A 16,265-nucleotide genomic window follows, 5' to 3' on the forward strand; every position below is an offset into this window, starting at 1 on the left:
AGTTCTGATTAATCTCCTTTGTCAGAGGGTCACCCATTTTGAATAATATTGCATGAGTTCCTTGTTTTTCAATGCAGCATAGTATTCCATTGTGTGAGTATACCACAGCTTCTCTATCCATTCATTTGTTGATGGGCACTTAGGTTGTTTCTAACTCCTTGCTATTGACAACAAAGCTGTAATAAATATGGCTGTGTGGAAAAACAGTGAATTTTTAAAAGACTTCACAACATAGGTGAGCCTGGAAGACATTATACTGAGTGAAGTATCTCAATCACAAAAGGACAAATACTGCATGACACCACTGTTATAAAATAGGACTCGTGGGGCTGTTGAGAGAATAGGGAAAATGGATAGATAATGAACACTGCATTGGAACAGATGAGGGGAAGGACTGTCTGAAAGGAATGTATGATTAGACATTATGTGTATGACAGTCTGGAATAAGAGATACATTGCAAATGAATTGTTTTCTGGTGTTAACTGTAGAGTGAGAATATGTGGGTGTTTAAAGAAACAACCCTGTCTTTTTAACCCTTTTTGCAAATTAACCTTTAATATTAATGAAACACCAAATTATTATTTATTTCATCAACATTCTAAAAATTGCCAAAAAAGAACACTTTAGAAAAAGATGTCCAAAGAATGGGAACAAATATGTATAAATACTCTGATAGTGGTCTAGTATTTTGTTGTTATGTACCATCGAGTCAGAACTGACTCATAACTGACCCTTCAGCAGGTTTTCAGAGGTAGTACTTTGCATGTCAGAAATGATGAGGATGGTGCAGGATTGCCCATGTTTCTCCTGTAGAGCAGTTGGTAGATTTGAATCATGCAATTTTGGGTTGGCAGTGTAACTCTACCACTAGCACTTTAAGCCACTTGCGCTCCTTGGTCTAGTATCTAGTATATCTAGAAAGAATTTTTGCAACTCAATAAAACAGAATTTGAAAGCCAAGAATTTGAACAGATATTTCTCCAGAAGATTGACCAGTTAATCAATGAGCACAAGAAAAGATTCTCAGCGTTAGTCTGTGTTGTTGATAGTTGCCTTTGAATTTATTCTAACTCATAGCAAGCTCTTGTCACAAAGTAAAATTGCCCCATAGGATTTTCTAGGCTGTAATCTTTACCAGATTAGTGGTCTTTTTCTTGCATAGGGTTAAAAACATATTCAAACAAAAAGTTGGTGCAACACATTACAGTATATTAATAGCAGCATTATGCATAATAGCCAAAAGTGGAAACAACCCACTGGTTGTCTACCTAATGAACAGATGCATGATAATATCCATATAATGAAATATTAGCTATAAAAAGGAATGAAGTACTTATCTATACATAATACATGATAATATCCATTTAATGACATATTACTAGCTATTAAAGAGAATTAATTATATGCTATAATATGCATGGAACTTGAAAACATACTAACTGAAAGAAGCAGCTGAGTAGGTGAGGTGGGGAAAACACTGGAAAGGATGTGGAGAAATTGGAGTGTTTGTCTATTTCCTCTGAAATGGGTGAAGACTTTTCATGCATACAAAATGAATCATGCTCCCATCTCTTAGAAATTAAATTCCAAACTCTCTTGTAGCCCATGTAATTCATTAGAAATGTTCTTATCCCATTTACTGAAGATAGTGTTTAGGTACCTGACCGTGGAGTTAGAGCTAGCTCAAGCTATTTCAGTACAGACTGTAATCACTGCTTCTGCATTTTATATCTGGAATTTGCCAAGAAGATTTCTTCTGTGAATTGTAGAGGCAATATATTTTTCCAGTAAAGCTCTGCAGGCAGTGATATGTAGCTACATTTCTTATGAGAGTTCAGTTTTTCATTTTGGAATGACCCCAAAATTTTGTGTGTGTGTGATGTGAGGGAAAGTTTTCAGCTCAAATTGGTTTTCCATTCAGCCATTTTATTTTATGGCATTGATTCTAATCTCCACATTATTACAGCAAAAACCCCCTTCCTCCATGTGACTCTTGTTTCCATTCATTCTATCTCTTTCTACCTTCTGAGCTTTATCTCAGAAATATCTGCTGTTTTGCTCTTGTGTGGTTGATTATTCAAGGACTGAGTATATCTGGCTGTGTTATTCACCAAATAGGTTTGTCAGCCTCAGGAGTTCTACCAGTTTATCAGACCAGTATGTCTGGTAATTTCTATGATTTTGAGTTTTTTCCCACATTTCTTTTTTTATTTTTATTATTATTTTGTGTGCGTGTACCGTCAAATCAGATCTGACTGGTACAGGAGGATATTGCTCTTCCTTCTCCGGCAGAGCATCTGGTGGATTCGAACCATGTACCTCTGGGATTGCAGTGCAGCTTCTTGCCACTAGGCCACCAGAGCTCCCCTTGTTCCACATTTCTATCTCACTCTACCTAGGATCCTCTATTATGATTCCTTTCAGAACTGTCAGTAATTGGTATCTAATCTAGGCACATGTACTTCTGGTCTCACAGTCATGAAGTTTGAGGTTTGTCTGGTCCATTAGCCCTTTGGAATAATTGTTTCCATATGTCTCTTTGGTTTCCTTCCCTATTGTTGGTCCTGGGCAGGAAGAAACCAGTAGTTGCACAGTAGATGTTCTCTCAACAAGATATAAGACCCTAGTCATTACTCACCAAAATAGAATGTGTAGAACGTTGTCTGCAAACTGACCTTGATGTCCATGAAACTACAGTCCTGGGGCACCAAGCCCAAGGGCTCATTTCCCTCAGGGTTCTCGGTTATGAATAAGGAGTTTATATAACTTTGTTCTGTTTTACTATATAGATGGAAATGTTTATAGCACATAAAAAATATGTTAGAATGCCATCTGTCAAATTCAAGATTGGTTTTGGAAATAATTTCTTTCACCTCATTTTTTGTTCATTTTGCCTGTCTGCCTGTATATCCACTTGTACATTGCATTAGAATTAGTTGTGATGCTTGAGAAGAGTATTGAACATTCTCTGGACTGCTAAGAGAATAAAACAGGACTGTCCTAGAGATGATGAAGTCAGGCTGTTCCTTGAGGCAAGGATTTTGAAGCTCCAGCTCACATACTTTGGGCATATGGCCAGGAGGGACCAGTCCTTGGAGAGGGACAGCACAAGAGAGGAAGACCCTGGATGATGTGGATTGACTCAGTGACTGGGGTAATGGGATTAGGTGTATTGGAGACAATGAAATTGGCTCAAGTTAGAGCAGGGTTCAGAGCTATTGTAGTAGAGTCACTATGAATTGCAAGCAACTTGGTGGCACTTGAAAACAACAATAATTAATGAACTTAATGTGTGTGTTTGCCATCTCTGAGAAAATGTCTTACTGTAACCTCTATTTATTTATTAACTGGATATTTATCTTTGTTTTTACTTGTGTTTTTTATAAATTTTATCAATTAATCTCTTGCCATATGCATTGTTGCCAAATATTTTTCCCCAGTCTGTAGGTTCTGTTTTTCCCTCATGTGGAGATCTTTTGATTCACATGTGTTTAATTTTTAGAAAATACCTATCTATGTATTTTATGCTAATGCTTTAGAGTCTGTTTATGTCATACATGAGAGCCCCAACTTTTTATTTAGGTTTTACATTTACATCTTTAAGCCACCTTTAGTTAGTGTTTGTATATGGTGTTAAATATGGATCTTGTTTTATTTTTCTGCATGGATAACCAGTTTTACTAGCACTGTTTAAGGAGACTGTCTTGTCCCCACTTAAAGCATTTTGACAGTTTATCAAAGATCATTTACTTCTACGTTCACTGCTCTTAGTTCTTTGGTCTATGCATTTGTTGTACTAGTACCAGGCTGTTTGACTGCCATTACAATGTGGTAGGTCTTAAAATTGGAAAATGTTGAGACTTCTTTAGTATTTTTCAGTAGTGTTTTGTTTATCTTAGATCTCGCTTTACTTTTTACATAAAGTTAATAATTGGTTGGCCTGAAAATTTAAATGACTTTTTTGCCCAAGTAATTTAAATTCTCTTACAGATTCAAACCAAAACTACATCTTTAGTTTGCATGCTGTTATCAAAATGAGATTTGCTTGACTAAGCATAAGGAGTTGTTTGATTGTTGAGGTAGAAGATTCATTTAATTCTTAGTTCAATTTGTATTTTTAAAATTAGGTGTTATGTTTGACTTTTAGGTTAGCAGGCTGTGATAATCAGTACTTGCAAAATCTTGTCATAAAACAAATATTCTTGTGTTTGGTTTGTGGTTTTTTTTTAGATAAAAAGTAAAGGTCAGTTTATTAGAAAGTTACATCTAAGAGGGACAGATCTTCCCTCCTTGAAAGGAAACTTGGAAGAGAGAAAAATTCTTGTTTTAATAGGGTACCAAAAGTGGAGGGGGGGCTTGCAGAGAGAGGGTCCAGGCATGACTCAATTAACTTTTAATCATTTGAACTATGACACTTTTACTTCACAGGGGTTTTTTTCCCTCAGAAAAATTTACCAACTTTCCCCTCTCCCCCTCCCTTTCTCCACACACCCCTCAACCCTCTGTGTGTGTGTGTGTGTGTCTGTCTGTCTGTCTGTCTGTCTATGTGTGTCTGTGTGTCTTGTGTGTGTGAATAATAGCATAAGGAATCATAAAACCAGAAAAACTACCATTGAATAGATTCCAACACAACTTGACCTGCCATCAGATTTCCAAGGTTGTACATCTTTATAAAAGGAGATTGCTTATCTTCTACAGAGTGACTGGTGGATTTGAACTGCTGACTTCTTGGTTAAAAGCCCAACATGTAATGTACTGTTCTACCAGGGCTTCTAAATCTATTGAATTATCTTTTTTCAGAGGCTTATCCATTTCCTTATTTCTTGTATGCATTTATCTCTGAGCTTATATCAATTAGAAAGAGAGGAGATTCTTTTCTAGTTAAATAGTCCATTCTAAAGCCAGATGAGAATACCAGAAGAATGTCTGTTTTTGTTTTATTGACTATTTAAAGATATTTGACTCTATGGATCATAACAAACTATGGTTAATAAATACTGTGAAGAATGGGATTTCCAAAGCACTTAATTATGCTTATACAAAACCTATACCTAGACAAAGAAGCTGTTGTTCGAACAGAGCAAGGAAATACAACAGGGTTTGAAATCAGGGAAGGTGTGTATCAGGGCTGTATCCTTTCTTCATACCAGTTCAATCTGTATGCTGAGCAAATCATTAGAGAAGCTAGACTTTATGAATTAGAGTGTGCCACCAGGATTGGAGGAAGACTCAATTGACATCCTGTGTTATGAATATTACACAACTTTGCTTGCTGAAAAGGACTGAAAACTTCAAATATGAATTACATCTCAACATAAAGAAAACAAAGATCTTCATTGTTGGGCTAATAGGATAGCATCATGATAGATGACCATGATAGATGGAGAGAATACTGTGTTAGCGATTTAATCTTGCTTGGATCCACACTCAACACCATGGGTACCAGAAGTCAGACCTGAAGACAACATTGGGGAAGTCTGCTGTTAGAGACCTCTCCAAAGTCTTAAAGAGCAGTGATGTCAATCTAAAAACTAAAGTGCTCCTGATTCAGGCCATAATCTTTTCAGTCACATGCTGTACATCTGAGAGCTGGACAGTGAATAAAGATAACAGGAAAAGAATTGATGCTTTTGATTTGTGGTGTTGGAGAAGAGTGCTGAATACCCCATGGACTCACAGAAGAACAAACTGACATGTCTTGAAGAAGGTGAAACCAGGGTCCTCCTTGGAAGCAAGTTTCCTCTCACATGCTTTGACCATGTTGCTAGGAGGAAAAGGACATCATGCTTGCAAAGGTGGAGGATCAGTGAAAGAGAAACATAACCTCAAGGAGATGAATTGATGTAGTGACTGTAGCAGTGGGCTCAAGAGTGTCACACATGATGCACAGGATAGCACAAGGTTCAGATCTATTGTTCATTGAGTCACTATGAGTCATACTTAACTGGATTGTACCTAACAATAACAACATAGCCAGAAACATTTTGGGTTGCTTCTTGGTTTATAATTTTTATAATGTAATAAAAAATGCAAGGATTGGGCATTGAGATCTGTAAAAGGCAAGTTTATTAGATTTTTTTTTCATAGTACCCTGTTCTGCTTATAAAGGATCTCTGATGGTATGCACTGTAGGGAGTTGCCCTGCTAACTCGAAGATGGTACCTCTCTGGCAGATAAAACCAGGTGGTTCCAACTCAAGAACAATGAGTGGGTTATTGGTTAGTCGCAAAAAATGCTGTCAGATTAACTTTATTTTTTTTTTTTAAGTGTTTTGTCTTTCAGATCTTCAACTTAAGAATGCTCTTAAGGAAGTAGCTCAATTGGCTTTCAAGAAAATACTAAATCTTGAGATGTACAACTTTTTTATTGTTTTACAGTGGAAGATTGATGATAAGCCTGTAAAAATTGACAAGTGGGACGGATCAGCTGTAAAAAATTCTTTGGATGACTCTGCCAAAAAGGTACTCCTATTATAAAGGGTCTCTGAATATGTGTAGAACTGATGGCACAACTGGAGAATCTTTTGAGATAACCTTAGTTTTACAGTGTTAAAAATAGAGCCAGAAAATGATATTTAAAATATTAAAAGTGTAAGTAGAGAAAAATGTGTTAAAGTATAAATATTACCTTTTTCAAATTCATGAATTCTAGAAAGCTAATAACGCATTCTTTTTGCAACTGATTATCTTAGAGCGGAAGAGGTTAATAGAAGCTTAGTTATTAATTTTTATTTGGTTATCTTCTCACTTAGGAAGGGGAAAGAAAATTTCAGCTGCACACAAAGTGAAAAATTAAGGATTTTCAATAAATGGCATGTGAGGAGTTGAGCTTTTTTTGAGATCCCTTATGAATAGTTTATAAACATTGCATTATTTAAAATCAGGAAATGTGTGCATCATGGTTATATCCTTTCTCCATACCTATTCATTCTTCATGGTGAGCAAATCACTGAAGAAGCTAGATTATATGAAGATTAATTTGGCATCCGGATGAAAGGAAGACTGAGCAATAACCTGTGTTAGCAGCTGCCTAACCAAAGTGGAGAGAACTTGAACAACTTGGCTACAGAAGATCATAGATAAAAGCTTTCCATGTGATTACATCTCAACATCAAGAAAACAAAAATCCTCACTACTGGGCTAATAGGCAGTATTATGATAGAGAAAAGATTGAAGTTGTCAATAGTTTCACCTTATTTGAATCACAGCCAGTACCCTTTGAAGCAATAGTCAAGAAATCAAGACATACTGCACTGGGAAAATCTGCTGTCAAGGAGCTCTCCAGAGTTCTAAGGAGCAGTGCTGTCAGTTTGAGGACTATGGTGCACCTGATTCAAACCATGGTTTTTTTAATTTCTTGCTGTACATCTAGGAGAACAAACAGGTTTATCCTGGAAAGGGTGAGGCCAGAATGCTCCTTGGAGTGAAGGATTCTGAGGCTTCATCTGACATACTTTGGGCATGTTGCAAGGAGGGACTGGTCCTTGGAGAGGGACATCATGTTTGGGAGAGTGGAGGGATGGTGCAGGAGAGGAAGACCCTCGATGAGATGGATCGATTCTGTGAGTGGAGTGGTGGGAATGAGTGTGTTTGAGATGGGGAGGTTGGCACAGTCTAGAACGGCATTTAGGGCTCTTGTACATAGAGTTACTATGAGTCCAAGCAACTCAATGGCACATAACAACATCATCTGAAAGTTGGATAGTGAATAAGGATGATGGGAAAACAATTTATGCCTTTGAAATGTGGTGTTGGAGAAGAGTACTGAATATCCCATAGACTGCCAGAAGAATAAACAAGTCTGCCTTGGAGGAAGTGCAACCAGAGTGCTCCTTAGAGCGAAGGATGGTGAAATTTTGTCTCAAATACTTTGAAATGTTGTCAGGAGTAGCAAGTCCTTGGAAAAATACATCATACTGGCAAAGGTGGAGGGCCAGAGCAAGAGAGGAAGACCCTCAACAAGATGGATTTGCACATTGTAACAATGGACACTACATACTAATTGATGAGGATGGCAAAGGATGGTGCAGGACTCAGATGTGTTGTTGCTCATAGGATTACTATGAGTTATAGTTGACTTGATAGCACCTAGCAACAACAACACAAGTGGCTTGAATTTTGTTTGCTTTGAATAGTAAAATCTGTTGGCAACAACTACTTGGTACATTATACAATTCTTAATATAATTTTTATCATAGAAATTAAGAATAAAAGCAGATACTAGGAAAAAAGCATCTTGTTAACTTGGTTCCTTTCTCCCTCACTAGGTACTTCTGGAAAAGTACAAGTATGTGGAGAATTTTGGACTTATTGATGGTCGCCTCACTATCTGTACAATCTCCTGTCTCTTTGCCATAGTGGCTTTGATTTGGGATTATATGCACCCCTTTCCAGAGTCAAAGCCTGTTTTGGCTTTGTGTGTCATATCATATCCTTTCTTTATTGCCAGGTGTGTATTCTGATGACTGTTTCTTAAAATCTCCATCAACACTCTTCCCTGCTTTTTTACAAAACACAACCTACTACTGCCTGAAATAGTTATAAAATCTCTAGCTTGGGGATTTACCTTTAAAAACAATCAGCAAACCCTCTACCAAGTAGGTTACTAAGGGGAAAAGTAAAGTACTGATCAAAAATAATATAAATAATATTAATCCCAAATTATATTTCTAGAATTATAAATGACCCTAACTCTTCAGTGATCAGATAAATAATTTCAGTGGTAAAAATTGTTTCATAATTGTTTCAAAAGATTTCCAATAATGGCAACATTATTACAAACATAGGCTTCATAAGAGAACCAATTTGATGTTAGTAATTTTTTTGAAGAAAGCAAGAGAAGATCTTGTTCTTTTTATAAGCGTATCAACATTTTATATACTAGGAATAATTACCATTATGAAAATCTTTTATACACTATGCGTATCATCTTAACCTCATGAAGTTCTAAAAAGAATTTTCATAAAAAGCCATTAGCTTTTTTCTTTTGTGTTCCTTACTGAATCCATTTAAGAATCTGTGAAAGTAGAAGTGAGGATACTAAGATTTGAGGAAGGTTAGTAATTTTGTTATGGCTACACTGATTAAAAGTTGAGATAAAAATTTAGGACTGCCTCACTCCACGCCCCATAAACTTTGCACAATGCTTTCTTGCCTTTCTCTTTTATTTTAAAATAATGTAATATACCCAAAATTGGCACATAGTAGGTACTCAGATACACTAGCTGTTAATATATTTGAAAACCAGAATATGATAATAAGCTTGCACGTATTCATTTAGAAGGTAGGTAGTTATTCATACAGTAAACTAAAAGCCACTTTTTGTTTTAGTAAATATTTTTAAAAAGAATTTTTTGTTTTCTTTTAATAATTTGAAATTGTTAACCATGATCAAGCCCATAGTGATTAGTTTTCTCTTTCATGGAGATACAAGCATAGTTCTAACAGTCTTGATAAATGAGATAACAAGAGCTTAAACATGCTGTTCTTGAATGTTGCTTATGAGAACTAGTTTATACCCTTGATTTTCTATGTGTGAGTGAGTAAAAGAGATTGAGAATAAGCTTCCAGAGGGAACCTCACTTCTCTTGGTACTTAAACATGTGTGAAAGAACTAAATTTTCAGTGCTTTTGCCTGCATGACAAAACTGTTCTGTAAGACTGCCATGAAAGTTTCTGTAACTCATGTTTGCCAGTTTGTGGTCTATCTCTTTTGTGTTTATATTTGTATGTTTTACCCTTAACTTTATTTGAACCTATTTTGTGATGATGGGGATCCTGACCATTTATACCTCATACAAGGAGAAGAGTATCTTTCTTGTAGCCCACAGGAAAGATCCTACAGGAATGGACCCTGATGATATTTGGCAACTGTCTTCTAGTCTCAAAAGGTATGACTATTCTCACAAATGATTACATTTTTGTGTTGCATTTTCCCTGGAGTGTTGTAGCAGCAGCAGACTGTTGTTGTCTGTTATTTATATGCAAAAATCACATTTTTATCAGTTTTGTGGATTTGAGGGCTGGGGGAATAGAGAACACAAACTTTTAAGACTGCACGTGCAGTAAGTATGTATGTGTGAAAGAGATACTTAATGTAGACATATTATGTACCAAAAAGATGATACTTTGAAGATTAGAGTATTAGTCATAAAATGAAAGTAATATAAGTAATGTCAAAGTTTTTTTTCCTAGTGTTCTGAGATTGCATTATAACAGATATGGTCTTAGGATGAACTATGAGAGAAACACTTTGGTGGACTAATGAAGAATAATCTCTCACCCCCCCCCCCCATGTTGTAATTAACTCAGCCGTTTAGAACACAGAACTATAAGAACAAAAGTGTGAGGTCATTTATCTTTGTGAAAACCCATTAGCTCTGTGTGTGTGTGTGTGTGTGTGTGTGTGTGTGTGTGTGTGAGAGAGAGAGAGAGACAGACAGACAGACACCTTACTCTGAATTCAATTAAGAATCTACATTAGGCTAGGCATCTTACAGAAGCACAGTTCAGAGTCTATTTCTGGCCAGCATCGGGTATAACATTGTGCAGTCAGTATGTAAGATCTTGTTAGGCACCCAGAGCTGGCATCAGAATCTAGCTCTGTCTCTTTCTAGCTGTGACCTTCGGTAAGACGTGTAAACTAATTGAGCTTTAAGTTTCTTCTAGAGTTTTTTTGGAAAAGTAGTTGTTGTAGTTATATAACCGCAATTTAGAGTGACCTTGCCATGTTTGAGTCTTTTCTAACAGTCACTATGTCAGTCCATGTCCTTGGGGTCATCCTCTCTTTCACTGGCTTTCTAGCTTGCCTAGTATATCCTTTTTCACATGCTGGTCCCTCCTGATAAAATGCCTAAAGTATGTGAGACAAAATTTCTTCATCTTTGCCTCTAAGGAGCACCATGTTTGCACTTCTTCCAAGACAGATTTGTTTGTTCTTTTGGAAATTTGGATATTCTACTCAAACACAATTCAAAGGCATAACTACTTCTTTGTTCTTTCTTATTCACTGTCCAACTTTGAGATGCATAAGAAGCAATTAAAGAATACCATGGCTTGGATCAGGTGTACCTTATTCTTTAATTGGATATCCTTGTACTTTACGGAGGTATTTGACAGATTTTCCCAGTGGGAAAGTAAGGCCCCAGTTAGAAAAAATTTTGTTGTTATGTACCATCGAGACACCTGTGACTCATAGCGACCCTAGGTACAACTCTAAAGCCTGCCCTATCTGGTGCCAGTGTCACTGATTCTCACACACCAACTCCCATTGCCCCAGTTACTGTATCATCAATCCATCTCATCCTGGGTCTTCCTCTTCTGTGCTGTCCACTCATCTGAGCATGATGTCCTCCTCCAAGGATCGGTTCCTCCTGGCCATGTGCCCAGTGTATGTGAGACAAAGCTACAGAATCCTAGCCTCCAAGTAGAAACTTGATCTTACCCTCTCTAAGATAGACCTGTTTGTTTTCTTGGTGGTTGATATGTTCAAGACTGTTCTCCAGCACCACAATTCAAAAGACATCAATTCTTTTTCTGCCATCCATAGTCATTGTCCAGCTCTCTAATGCATAGCAAGTAATTGTGAAGACCTATAAAAATGGCTAACATTTATTGATTACTTACTATTTGGCACTATTATGCCTATTGTATTCTCATGTAAACTCTAGAGCAACCTAATCTTCAGAGAAGAATAAAAGCCCAAATAATTTCATTAACCCATGCTTTTAGTTACTTGCCTGAAAATACATGAGTTCCTAACCTGTAGTAGACTCACAGATTATACATAAAAATATTCACACACATTAAGGTAGTTTTAACATCAGTATCAAATAGGCTATCTCATTTCACACTTACAAAGATGCCTCTATAGAGGAAGACATTTATTTATTGATATTTATTCAGATGTTGTTGCTGTGTCTTCTCTCTCAGCTGCTCTTTAGCCTCAGTGGTCCTTTGGCACATTGGTCAGTAATACCTTGCATTCCAGTAAGCCAACAAAACAGTTTCAGAATTCTAAATCCTAGCAGTATTTTGATTTTTCTTTTCATTTGACCAATGTATTTTCATTTATATGTAACAGAGTCAAAATTTATTTTCTGGAATTAAGCTTCTCTAGTATTTTTTTGTTTTGGTTTTTTTATATTAGCTGCCATATTATTGAAGCCTGTGGGGGTATTTCCCCCCACGAAACAGTGACTTAGTAATTTAATAGTGGCTAAGTCAAATGTTCCATTGTTCCCAGACCATGTGATAGAAAAATATTAATGAAAGCTTTCTGACTTTACTAGCTGCCACCTGTAAACTTCTTTATCACAAACTATGAGTCTCCCTTTAAAAGTTTTCAATTCATTTATTACCCAGCACATTCAGCTTATTGTCCAGAATTCTTCAGCATATGAAATCTTTTAACCTCTGTCCTCCAGTAACCCCTCCAGTTTATCAGTATCTCTTTAAAAAGGACCTATACATATTCCTACTTTAGCAATAAGATGGAGTTTGGTATTCATTAAATTCTCCAAATTCCTAGTGACTATATATTTTTATATATATATACACACATACATATACTCTCTGCATTAAATATTTGTCACTTCTAGGAAGCCTACCAACCATATACACCCAAGATTTCTTATCTCAGCAGTTCTTCAGCTCTCATGGTTTCTGTAATCCTTGGGCCTACTACATTTTCATTGCCTCTCTTCCCAGTCATACCTTGTCATACTTTCTCCTATGTCCTTAAATTGTTATCTTCTTTCCTTATCTTGACTTTGGGCTGGTGACCTTGCTGCTTCTTCTGTTACTGAGAAGATAGAAATATTTCATTTTTACTCCCCTACTTAAGTCAGTGTTCTTTAAGTTCTACCTAAATCCTACCATCCGTTTATCATTACCATTATCTATCCTTTCCTGCTTATTTGATGTTTCCTATCTCTGCTGGATTACTCCTTTGGGCAGTACAAACATACTATAATTCTTCCGGCTTAAAAATAAGGTGTGTTGTTTTTTTTTTTTAACTTGGGATTCTTTTTTTATTTTTTTTTAATTAATTTTAATGAACGTTTACAGAGATTTTGGATTTCCATACATTCATTGTTGCATTTTCCTTGCTGCCCACCCCTCCCCCTGGTTCTTATTTTCTTCATACAGCCTTTCATTTCTTATCCTCTTTCTCTTCCATTATATCTTTAATCTACCCTGTCTTCATTTGTCTCCTGCTCTTGACCTATAAGCAGTATTTGACATTGTTCATTATTCTCTGTAACACTTCATTTTAAAACAAGAATCTAGGATTTTCTTTTGATATCTATTCCTCAGACTCATTTGTGGTTCTTGACTTCCTCTAAGTTTGATATCACCCGGTCTAGATTTTCACGACCTTAAATTTTGACTTTCAAATCTTTAAGATTTCTAAATATGTGTTTTCATTCTAGACTTCTACTATGAACATAAATATGCATCTCAAATCTCTACATAACCATCTTCACTCCTACCTCCATCTCGGGTTACTCAGTAATGTCCTGATGGACCTCTCAGCTGCTCCACCACCCATAGTCTATTTCAAACACAGGAAGCAGATTGATTCTTTTAAAGCCTAAGGCAGATAGCTCAGACTTATCCACAGAGTTCTCTCTCAGAAAAGTAAGCCCAAATCCTAAGGACAGCTTAGAAGTCCTTATGTGTCTGTTCTCTGTACTTCACACATACATGCAGAAACCTTGTCCTCTCTAGCTCTCATCCTTTCCCACTCTGTTCTGTCCACAATCACACCTTTCTGGACTTCAGTCAGACATTCTGGCTTGTTCTTAGTTCAGAGCCTTTGCACTTGATGGTATTTCTTATTATTATCTGTATGGCTTGTTCCCTATAGGAACAACTTGAGGACATCTGCTTTGCTGTGAAACCTTTTCTGTCCAGCAATCTCATTGTCTGTCCTTCGCACACTAAAATGAATGTCTAAAAGGCAGAAATTTGTCTATTATGATCACATATGAGTAGGGCTAATAAATATTTGTTGTATTAGGGAATGATGTTGTATGCCAGTGACCCGATTTCAGCTCTGAAGCCTGCCCTGTCTTGAGCCAGTCTCACTGTCTCTGACACACCTACTTCCTAAAATGCCTTGTATCTTCTGGTGTTGTTTTTTTCCAAGCACCTGCCATACTGGGCCTAAAAGTAATACCAGTTAAGTTCAATGATTGAGACAGGTTGAAAGTAAAGGAGATTGTTGGCTTGCCAGAAGGGGGTTGTCATTAAACTCTTGAACTGGTAGAGATAGTAAAGACCTAGAGGCACCTAATAGTACAGTTAGTTAAATAAATCGGTGATCATCTGGTAAAATGATTGGCATGTAGTGTGCAAGGACTAAACACCTAGAATAAGAATAGAGTACTATTGTTGAGAGCAAGCGTCTTTTATTCATTTATAAAAATTTGATTGCCTACCATGTGAAGTTGGAAAGGAAAATAAAGCTAAAGGCTCTTGCACTTAAAGAGACGTTCACTCTAGTAAAGAATACAAATGTACAACCATCTTTTCAATATAGGTAGCTTTATTCATAAAGATAACGACCTTGATAGTATTAGGGCATATCATTTGTCCTGGCATATGATTGGCATTCAGTATTTAAATTGAGTATTAATTGATGGTGTGTAGAAGACAAAAGAGGGACATCTGATCCATACTGGTAGGGTTTAGAAAGACTCTCCCAGAAAAGTTTATGCTCAAGTGTATTATTGACAGATGAGAGCTAGTCAAAGAGGAGAGCAAAGTCCAGAGGTGAGGGAAGATGGTTCATATGACTTAATAATGTATGACCAGGTAAAGGAGGGACATATTAATTCTATCAGGGAAGACCTGTTAACTCTCCGGAGTCTGAATTAGTTTCTTGAAGGCAGAGTAGTACCCCTGGGGTTGTTAGAATTGTATATCTATGTGTTCTCCATGTCACCAGTACCTGGCTTAGCTGATTTCTTACTGTGCTGTTGCTGGTTGAATTCCTGTCTGTGTTTGGTTTTTAATTTGTTATCTTTGCCTCAATGCTTAGGTTTGATGACAAATACACTCTGAAGCTGACCTTCATCAGTGGGAGAACGAAGCAGCAGCGAGAGGCTGAGTTCACCAAATCCATTGCTAAGTTCTTTGACCACAGTGGGACACTGGTCATGGATGCATATGAGCCTGAAATATCCAGGCTCCATGACAGTCTTGCTACAGAAAGAAAAATAAAATAGCCAGTTTTAAAAGCAGCTGTCTTTCTACTGGATCATACTAAATTACAGAGGGGGGTGGGGGAGTGGGAAGAGAACTTAAAATGAGTTAATTGTTTTTTAAAAACCAAATGCCCCCGGTTTTCCTGAAGTTCTAATCAGTCCTGGATAAATAGAATTTTCTAGCACAGATATGAGAAGTTGTAGCTCTGCTGTCTTGTACTTTCTTGATCTGCTGATTGCAGTGTTTTAATTTGTTCTCCTGAAGAAGTGTGTTTGCCAAAACCATACATGCTACTTCCTTTATACCTGGCAGTTTTTTATGTAATATATCTTTGTGCCATGTAACATTTGAAGAATCTGTGTTTTGTTTTTGCATTAAAACTACTAATAGATGATAGAACTGTGTGTGTAGGAAATCTTAACACATTTGACAGCTCTGAGAACCAAAACTGATTTTTAAATTTTTTTATCTCTCTTGGAAGAAAGTTTAACATATTGAGAAGGAGAGACTCTGAAACTATTTATAAACAGAAATATTAAAGATTAAACTGTTGTTTCACAGAGGAGGTTAATGAAAGTTTGTGAATGTTTTACTTGAAATGAGCATTTGTGCATGTGTGTATGTACATTTCTCTTTGCAGAGAAGTGAGAGTTAAGGCTCTGGAGTCTTGACAGATATGAGAGAGCCTGGTTCTGACACCTTCTGTCCAAAATTTCATTTCTAGTGAGACTTCAGCTTTGGCTTAATATCTTTGCATGCCTATGTGCATGCACTTATGTGTGCATAGTCTATTAAACTCAGTGTATATGTCTACATTTTGAAGTGAAATTAATAGCAATGATAGTAACCAAATAATAATAACTTAAGAACCGTGAACAGACTATCAATATCCCTTTTCTTTTTCTGACTTCTCTCTCTCTCTCCTACTTTCCTCCCTCCTACATGATTATTCTTCCTCAGTCTCTCATACTGTCTTCTTAGCTATTAGCCCTTTAGCTCAGAGGTAATAAACACAAATACTCAAATGATCCAAGCAGGTAACATGAATGTTT

The 16,265-nt window shown here is 36.6% G+C and overlaps 1 protein-coding gene across 1 annotated transcript in view; it reads left to right on the top strand.

Moving 5' to 3' along the window:
- SPCS2 (signal peptidase complex subunit 2 homolog (S. cerevisiae)) overlaps nucleotides 1-15,246 on the top strand; it is a 30,384-nt gene extending 15,138 nt beyond the window's left edge. Inside the window, exons 2-5 of the mRNA XM_006885582.1 lie at nucleotides 6,379-6,462; nucleotides 8,268-8,428; nucleotides 9,756-9,890; nucleotides 15,047-15,246. Coding sequence (XP_006885644.1) covers nucleotides 6,379-6,462; nucleotides 8,268-8,428; nucleotides 9,756-9,890; nucleotides 15,047-15,233 — 567 coding nt within the window. The 3' untranslated portion in view covers nucleotides 15,234-15,246. The remainder of the gene's footprint in view (nucleotides 1-6,378; nucleotides 6,463-8,267; nucleotides 8,429-9,755; nucleotides 9,891-15,046) is intronic.
- The last annotated feature ends 1,019 nt before the right edge of the window (nucleotides 15,247-16,265 follow it).

The sequence above is a fragment of the Elephantulus edwardii genome, unplaced genomic scaffold (assembly GCF_000299155.1).
Source record: "Elephantulus edwardii isolate Elephantulus edwardi_28Jun2011 unplaced genomic scaffold, EleEdw1.0 scaffold00044, whole genome shotgun sequence".
NCBI classification, from domain to species: domain Eukaryota; kingdom Metazoa; phylum Chordata; class Mammalia; order Macroscelidea; family Macroscelididae; genus Elephantulus; species Elephantulus edwardii.